Below are 9,238 nucleotides of genomic sequence, written 5' to 3' on the forward strand. Positions count from 1 at the left end.
GGGAATACAGGAGGGGACTAAGTACACACCCCTGAGGGGCCCCAGTGTTAAGGATTAGCGTGGCAGACGTGTTGTTGCCCACTCTTACCACCTGGGGGCGGCCCGTCAGGAAGTCCAGGATCCAGTTGCAGAGGGAGATGTTTAGTCTCAGAGTCAAATCAAATCAAATTTTATTGGTCACATACACATGGTTAGCAGATGATAATGCGAGTGTAGCGAAATGCTTGGGCTTCTAGTTCCGACCATGCAGTAATATCTAACAAGTAATCTAACAATTTCACAACAACTACCTTATACACACAAGTGTAAATGAATGAATAAGAATATGTACATATAAATATATGGGTGAGCGATGGCCGAACGGCATAGGCAAGATGCGGTAGATGTATTAGAGTACAGTATATACATATGAGATGAGTAATGTAGGGTATGTAAACATTATATAAAGTGGAATTGTTTAAAGTGACTGGTGATACATTTATTACATCCAATTTTTAATTGTTAAAGTGGCTAAAGATTTGAGTCAGTATGTTGACAGCAGCCACTCAATGTTAGTGATGGCTTTTTAACAGTCTGATGGCCTTGAGATAGAAGCTGTTTTTCAGTCTCAGCTTTCAGTGTTGCTTGCCTCGAAACGAGCATAAAAGGCATTTGGCTCGTCTGTTAGGCTCGCGTCACTGGGCAGCTCACGTCTTGGTTTCCCTTTCTAGTCCGTAATAGTTTTCAAGCCCTGCCACATCCAACGAGCGTCAGAGCTGGTGTAGTAGGATTCAATCTTAATCCTGTATTGACGCTTTGCTTGTTTGATGGTTCGTCTGAGGGCATAGCGGGGTTTCTTATAAGTGTCCGGATTTGTCTCCCGCTCCTTGAAAGCAGCAGCTCTAGCCTTTAGCTCGATGCGGATGTTGCCTGTAATCCATGGCTTCTGGTTGTGATATGTACGTACAGTCACTGTGGGGACAACGTCATCGATGCACTTATTGATGAAGCCGATGACTGATGTGGTGTATTCCTAGATGCCACTGGATGAATCCCGGAACATATTCTAGTCTGTGCTAGCAAAACAGTCCTGTAGTGTAGCATCCGCATCATCTGACCACTTCCGTATTGAGCGAGTTACTGGTACTTCCTGCTTTCGTTTTTGCTTGTAAGCAGGAATCAGAAGGATAGAATTATGGTCAGATTTGCCAAATGGAGGGCGGGGGAGAGCTTTGTATGCATCTCTGTGTGTGGAGTAAAGGTGGTCAGATGCCGAGCAGTTGCTGCAGGATGCTCTCGATGCTCTTGAGGTATTAAATTTGGTTGACAACTAGGCCTGTGATATCAAGCCAGAAAGATGGATTTTAATGTAGTTTATACTATATGAAAAGTTATTCAGGGTGAACCTAGCTATCATATTACGTATCAATACACTATTGTTAGGGTGTTGGGTTGCCTGATTAGGAGTATGGTTTCAGCTTTCAGAGCTCCAAACTCAAGAGTCTTCCTCACACATATTGTGCAATACTTCTATTCGCATATGCTCAGAGGAGGAGCTTGCCCAGCTCTTCTGGCACTATTGAGTATAGCGAGTCTCTCTCTCTCCTGCACACTATCTGGAGGTGCAAGTCTTTTCTTCACCGGCTTCTCATATCTTTGGTAAGTAAGTCCCCGTTTAGGCCATATTATTCCCATATCACTGAATTTTCTCTGTCTGTCAATGAATAAAGTTGCCTATATGTGTGTCAACAGGTTTGGTTTGATATTGGCACAGTGACACAATACAGTAGCCTAATGTGTAAGTTTGTAAGTATAGTTGTATTGTCAGTGTATTTCCATTAGATTTCCAAATAATTAGGCAAGTTTTTACTATAGGCTCAATATTTTATTGTAGGCTGCTATTATTATTGGCTGTAGATCTGATGACTTTTTCAATAATGTTTATTTATTATTTATTTTACATTTATAATTTCTAGAAACGTGAATTATTTCAGTGATTAGTCGATCATTGGGACTTCTTGTAAAAAAAAATCGTAATAATAACATAACTTTTTAGAAGGACATTAGGCCAGGTCCTCACGCCACAAAGTCTATAAAAGGAACGTCATGGTTGAACTATCAAGCGTTGCTATTCCTGGCCATGGTACTGATAAATCATGACAGATGCAGAGAGAGGAATGTTGTCTTGCTGACTTGGCCTATAGCATTATTCCGGTATAGTCCTACTATACCTACTGTTGTTTAATTTATTTGATGGGTGGGGGGAGTTGGCAGTTTATAGTAATATTGTTGACGTCGATTATGTCTAACAAAATTGCTTTAAATTTGTATTAAATATAAATGCCAAAAATGCAACTAAGATAGAATAGGCCTTCACATGGTTTGGGAATGTAATGCCCTTGTCACAATCCTCACCAAATGTCAGAAGAAAAAAAAATGGTTATATTTTCATTAACGTGTTGAACTTTGGTTAAAATATCCAAATTGCAGTATAAATGCACACATTTTTTATTTATTATTCAGACAGCCTTATGTAGCCACTTCATTCCTTTATTCACACTTCAGTTTATTTGAGTATATACTTTCTTAACACTTATTTTTCTAAAAACTGCATTGTTGGTTAAGGCCTTATAAGTAAGCATTTCACTGTAAGGTCACCTGTTGTATTTGGTGCAAATTTGATTTGATTTATTCAACCACTTTGTCAATTATTCCACAACAGACATTTTCAAATGGCAGCAGCAACATATCAGAAACATATATAACATGCATAAATGCAGTAGCAGTACTGCATAAATGCAGCATAAATGCAGTACTTCTTTACTTACCTATTGTTCACCAAATACCTTTTTTGCACCATTGGTTAGAGCCTGTAAGTAAGCATTTCACTGTAAGGTCTACACCTATTGTTTTCGGCGCACGTGACAAATACACTTTGATTTGACTGATATTTTCTTAAAGCAGACCTACTTATAACCACAAATACAGGTAATGATTATTACCTACTATATTACACATCTGAGTTTGATAATAATTTGTATGACAATATTTAGTAAACTGTACATCTGTCAGATTTGCCTTCAATGTATTATTTACCATTTAGTGTTGTGATTGTGATTGTTAATATCAAAAGGTTGCTCTCTCTCTGTCATGTTATTATTTTCTTTACAGTAGATCTGGGCTGTGTCCCTCTGCTGCAGACATGGCTCCCAAAAAGAACAAGACTGCCAAAAAAAACAAAGGGGATATCAATGAAATAACCATAATGGTCGAGGATAGCCCAATCAATAATATCAATGGGCTGAATACCTTGTTAGAGGGAGGAAACGGCTTCAGCTGCATCTCAAGTGAAGTCACTGACCTTGTTTATGCTCCTAATCTCTTGGAGGGTCTTAGTACCATGAGGCAGGACAGTTTCCTCTGTGACCTGACCGTCTCCACCAAGTCAAAGTCCTTCGATGTCCACAAAGTTGTCATGGCCTCCTGCAGTGAGTACATTCAGAATATCTTAAAGAGGGATTCCGCCCTCACAAAGATCGACCTGAACGACCTTTCACCCACAGGCCTGGCCACAGCCATCACATACGCCTACTCAGGGAAACTAACCCTGTCGTTGTACAGCATTGGCAGCACCATCGCAGCAGCCATGTTGTTGCAGATCAACACCCTGGTAAAGATGTGCAGCGACTTCCTCATGCAGGAGCTCAGTGCGGAGAACTGCATGTACGTGGCCAACATCGCCGACACCTACAACCTCAAAGAAACAAAGCAGGCCACCCAGAAGTTCATGAGGGAGAACTTTATAGAGTTCTCTGAGATGGAGCAGTTCCTGAAGCTCACTTACGAGCAGATCAACGACTTCCTCAGTGATGATTCTCTGCAGTTGCCCTCTGAGATTACAGCCTTTCAGATAGCCATGAAGTGGTTGGACTTCAACGAGAAGAGGCTGAAATACGCCCCAGATCTTCTGACCAACATCCGCTTCGGGACCATCTCAGCCATGGACCTGGTCAACCATGTCCAGAGTGTGCCCAGAATGATGCAGGACCCCGAGTGCCATCGTCTCCTAGTGGACGCCATGAATTACCACCTGTTGCCCTACCAGCAGAACATTCTGCAGTCCCGCAGAACAAAGGTACGTGGTGGCATCCGGGTTATGCTGACAGTGGGTGGACGACCGGCCTTGACGGAGAAGTCTCTCAGCAAAGAGGTCCTCTACAGGGATGATGACGATGTATGGAATAGGCTCACAGAGATGCCAGCCAAGAGCTTCAATCAGTGTGTGGCAGTCCTGGATGGCTTCCTTTATGTTGCTGGTGGTGAAGACCAGAATGATGCCAGGAACCAGGCTAAACATGCTGTCAGCAACTTCTGCAGGTGAGGATTTGATTCTATATAAGCTTATTCTGTTGTAAATGTATTTTCTCTGCTCTTAAAGTATGGTCGATATTACATAGACCATGATAGGCTATTGTACTGTACATTCAATTGTGTATTGAATAATAATATGTATCTAATATAGAAATTTGGCAATTAGGTATGATCCTCGATTCAACAGCTGGATTCATTTGACCAACATGATCCAGAAGCGCACCCACTTCAGTCTCAACACCTTCAATGGCCTCTTGTTTGCTATTGGTGGTCGTAACTCTGATGGATGCCAGGCTTCAATGGAGTGCTACGTGCCCTCCTCCAACCAATGGCAGATGAAAGCCCCCATGGAAATCCCCCGGTGCTGCCACGCCAGCTCCGTCACTGATGGCAAGATCCTTGTTAGCGGTGGTTACATCAACAATGCGTACTCCAGGGCTGTGTGCAGCTATGATCCTTCCACTGATGTGTGGCAGGATAAGAACAGTTTGAGCTCCCCTAGAGGCTGGCATTCCGCTGCTACAGTCGGAGAACGGGCTTACGTGATTGGTGGCAGCCAGCTGGGTGGCCGTGGAGAGAGGGTGGATGTCTTAGCTGTTGAGTGTTTCAACCCTCACAATGGCCAGTGGAGCTACTCTGCCCCCCTGAACACAGGAGTGAGCACTGCTGGTATCGTCAGCATGAATAATAAGATCTATCTTCTTGGAGGCTGGAACGAGATTGAGAAGAAGTACAAGAAATGCATCCAGGTGTATAACCCTGACCTCAATGAATGGACTGAGGACGATGAGTTGCCAGAGGCTACAGTTGGCATCTCATGCTGTGTCGTTACCATACCCACACGCAAAACACGAGAGTCCAGGGCCAGCTCAGTTTTATCTGCGCCAGTCAGCATATAGAGTCTGGTAGGGCGTTTGAAAAGTAGTTTACTTGCTAATTAAAGCAAGACCAAAAATCCTTTAGCCAGATCATTTCAGAAAATCCTTTATGGCTTTCAATGCAGAAAGTGATCATCCCTACTTAAGGTCAGAAAAAAAAGTGGTAGCATACAAATGTCACGCATACAACTAATCTGGAATTGAATCAGATATATTCAAATTGTTTTCATGAGTTTTATTAAGGCTTTTATGTGTGACAATTCAGGAAGTTGTTTTGTGTTGTGAGACAAATTAAAATCTTCTATTATGATGGGAACATTTCTTTTATTTTGGGACCTATTCAGCCATAATAGTTGAATCAGCCAATACTCCACAGACCATAGCTGTAATTCCCAATATAATACTTATTTGACGGTATATGTGTGAATAGTAACAGCATTATTTGTACAATACACATAAACATGCCCATATATTGAACCCTTGTTATAATGTCACTATCATTATTTTCCAGTGACATATAGTATAAACAAAGACTAGACATACGATGATGGAAGACTGTATACTTAAAACATCATATACAGGTATACAACTGTGAAATAACATTTCAAACTTGAAAAGAAAATGTCTCTGAAATTAGATGTCAATGCAGAAGGTAAAGGAATTACTCTGTTGCTGGATTAATAAATCATGAAGAAATGTTATATTGTACCTACCAGGAGTGGGTGCTGTTGGTTAGTATTTGTTGCTTCTTTTACTTGAGCATTTAACACACTACCCAGTACAGTTATGTGAATTGGAATGAATTTGATCACTCTTTTGAGATCTTCCTGCATAGCAGGAAATGCAGATGAGCTTAGTGAAACCCATACATTCACTGAAAACACATACTAACACATGGTTATATTAACAGCACTTTTCATGTAGACTACTTTTGGCCAGCTAATAGCCTAACCACCGATCAAGCAACATTGTGGACTAAACATTCAAATCCTGTAGCTGCAGGATTATTTTGCTGTGACAATATAGGTCAAATTATGATCCTATGTACTGTCTGGGAGAATGTAGTTATGATGAAGGTTGAATGGGGTCAAAAATGAATTTGACAGTGGTCATATATGTGTTGTAAAAAATGGTGAATACTGGAACATTAATCTATTAGCCTGAGCTGTTAAGGGTGTGGGCACTCTGCAACAGTGCCTCTTAATTTCCCTGAAAGCTCATGATTTGCCTTGTTCTTATGTTTACATTTTTAAAAGGTGCCCTCACTTGTAGGTGAAGCTGGATTGTCTCATCATACTGTACTACTATGGCTGACTCTGTAAAACAGCACATTTCACTGTGCCTATAGCCTTTTTCTTCAAGGCTATACACCACTATAAAAAAACTACATAAATATTGTCTGAACTTGACTATTTCTCTGTTATTTATACAAAGCTATAATTTACTGTCATATATGCAAACACATATTTCATGTCATCTTTGACCACTTCCAGCAGCATACCACCCTGCATACCACTACTGGCTTGCTTCTGAAGCTAAGCAGGGTTGGTCCTGGTCAGGCCCTGGATGGGAGACCAGATGCTGCTGGAAGTGGTGTTGGAGGGCCAGTAGGAGGCACTCTTTCATCTGGTCTAAAAAATATCCCAATGTCCCAGGGCAGTGATTGGGGACACTGCCCTGTGTAGGGTGCCGTCTTTCGGATGGGACGTTAAACGGGTGTCCTGACTCTCTGAGGTCATTAAAGATCCCATGGCACTTATCGTAAGAGTAGGGGTATTAACCCCGGTATCCTGGCTAAATTCCCAATCTGGCCCTCAAACCATCATGGTCACCTAATAATCCCCAGTTTACAATTGGCTCATTCATCCCCCTCCTCTCCCCTGTAACTATTCCCCAGGTCGTTGCTGCAAATGAGAACGTGTTCTCAGTCAACTTACCTGGTAAAATAACGGTAAAATAAATAAATAAAAAAATAAATATGAGTTTGCATACTTTCATGAGGCCACAGAAGCCAAGTAATTTCATTTGCAGGCATACATCTACAAAAAGTTATTCATCATCAATCAATCAGTATAATAACTGTACATGAGAAGTTTATTTAGTTTGACCTGTTCAATGGAACCAAGGGAATAGTCTAATTAAATGAGTGAGCTAAATCAAGCACACCTCAAATGCTTTCTATATCTGAAAGTATATTACATGTATTTGACCCAGGTCTGCTGAACAGGTCTGAGCTTACTTGGCCTATTTGCAGTAAATCCCATGGCTGTGAGACATATTTGTCGATGAACTTGAATAATCATACATGAGCAACCTTATTTCATGGTCTAACTCCACCCATTGTTGAATCGTTGTGACTATCAGGTTCAAACCTCACATAGAGAAGAAGTACAAGTAGTAGACTACAGAGGGCGACATTTTCAGTCCTCTTCACAGTGCCGAAGTGTGCAAAAACAATTTTAGCCCTGTAACTTGCAGCATAGATAATACAGATAATCTCAAAACCAACATCTGTGAGTTACCAGTAATAAATTACAGATCTAAGGTTAACAGTGTGTATATGTGATACAATAACGTCAACAATGTAGGTCATTCAATGGCAAAATGACTTACTCATTATTCCATCAAGTTTGCTTGCCCCGTTTTGCTATTTTCAAAAGAGCGATTCTGTCTTGATATCTGAAAAACCTTTATTGTTGTTTTTTACTGTATAGTAGTTTGGTTAAGAAAATAAACCCTTTTAAGTTATAAAGATGTTTAATGATCAACTTGAACAATAATATTACTTGGGAAGGAGACAAATGGATAAATAAATAGAGGTAGAGAAGAAGGCCCATTGGCTCCAGACCAGAACCCTGTACCTCCAGAAAGAGGCGAGGCAAGGTGGGGGACCCCCCCACCAAGCGGGCAATTTTTTTAGTGGCCCTCATAGAGATCCTATTAAATTACTAGACAGGCTGTGTCATAAACCTTCAAACTTACAGAATGGGGTGAAAATGACAGCCAGTGAGAAATCCATACCAGTCTAATTGGAATGAAAGGCAGTAGAGGCATAATCCAGATTTTACTTATGCAGGAAAATAAAAGTAAGCCATGTGATATATCAGAAATTGTGTAATAGATTTATTGTCAACCTAAAATATTGTCATATAATTATAAATACCGTTTATACAGGTTTATACAAATTGTGTGTATAAATAGTGTCTAAAATATATGCAAACAGTTTATATACTTTATATGCATTTTTGGTTTTCTTGGAAAGCTGTGTGAGTGCTAAAATATGATACAATATCCGTACTTGTTGCATTTACAACTGTCCTATCATTAACTGATTTCAGCCAGTGTAAACCTGTGGATTGACTGCATTGTTTGATTGGAATGTTGGCATACTGGCAGCTAATAAGAAACATTTATGGAATCATTCCTCTAAAACTGTCTGGCTAGCTAGCTAGTGAAGGTTGTTGACAGCGAGAGCATGTCTGCATGATGCTGATGAGATCCCTTGCTTGTCTTCTCTGTGCTGCATGTTCACCTGCATACTGGACATCTCTCAAACAACTGCAGCATGCAATCGTATGAGGTGGTGATGACTGGGAGGTCCTGCGACAGGGTGATATAATAGACAGCCAAGTGGTAAATTGCATTTTGTTCTAATGAAAGGACAAAGCTTTTTGATAATGCACTTCACAACCAAAATGACTCTACTGGTCTACTGAAGAATTAGCCTACTATTTTATCCATCCAGGTATTTTTTTATACAGCTTTTCACATTTTCATAACACACATTACCTGTCGTTGTTGATGAAGTCATCTGTGTCATCAGGGCAGTAACTCGGGACAATATCCATTGAATATGATATAGTATGTATTAATTTGTGGATGTCCATCATCCCTTTCATATATGTTTCAAATTATGATTCTTATTGCAATTCGTACAGTATGTTATTAATTTGTAATACGTATGATATCCTGTCTAGGATCAGCGTGGCGCTAGCGGCACACCCCCCCCC

The 9,238-nt window shown here is 40.5% G+C and overlaps 1 protein-coding gene across 2 annotated transcripts; it reads left to right on the forward strand.

Moving 5' to 3' along the window:
- The first annotated feature begins 1,532 nt into the window (after positions 1 to 1,532).
- LOC129860033 (kelch-like protein 31) lies at positions 1,533 to 6,637 on the forward strand. 2 transcript variants are annotated; one of them, XM_055930363.1, is made up of 3 exons: positions 1,533 to 1,638; positions 3,151 to 4,356; positions 4,517 to 6,637. In XM_055930363.1, exons 2-3 carry the CDS (start codon positions 3,182 to 3,184, stop codon positions 5,247 to 5,249), a joined length of 1,908 nt encoding a protein of 635 aa, XP_055786338.1. In that variant the 5' UTR covers positions 1,533 to 1,638; positions 3,151 to 3,181; the 3' UTR covers positions 5,250 to 6,637. The 2 variants fall into 2 exon arrangements, with proteins under 2 accessions (XP_055786338.1, XP_055786347.1); XM_055930372.1 differs by having other exon boundaries at positions 1,546 to 1,638; positions 3,154 to 4,356.
- Positions 6,638 to 9,238: the final 2,601 nt, after the last annotated feature.

The sequence above is a fragment of the Salvelinus fontinalis genome, chromosome 1, assembly GCF_029448725.1.
Source record: "Salvelinus fontinalis isolate EN_2023a chromosome 1, ASM2944872v1, whole genome shotgun sequence".
Classification (NCBI taxonomy): Eukaryota; Metazoa; Chordata; class Actinopteri; order Salmoniformes; family Salmonidae; genus Salvelinus; species Salvelinus fontinalis.

Excerpts from the sequence above, each read along its gene's own strand:
- LOC129860033 (XM_055930363.1), top strand. The coding sequence starts at position 3,182 with ATGGCTCCCAAAAAGAACAAGACTGCCAAAAAAAACAAAGGGGATATC. Across the intron at positions 4,357-4,516 it reads GCTGTCAGCAACTTCTGCAG|GTATGATCCTCGATTCAACA; the intron begins GTGAGGATTTGA and ends TTTGGCAATTAG.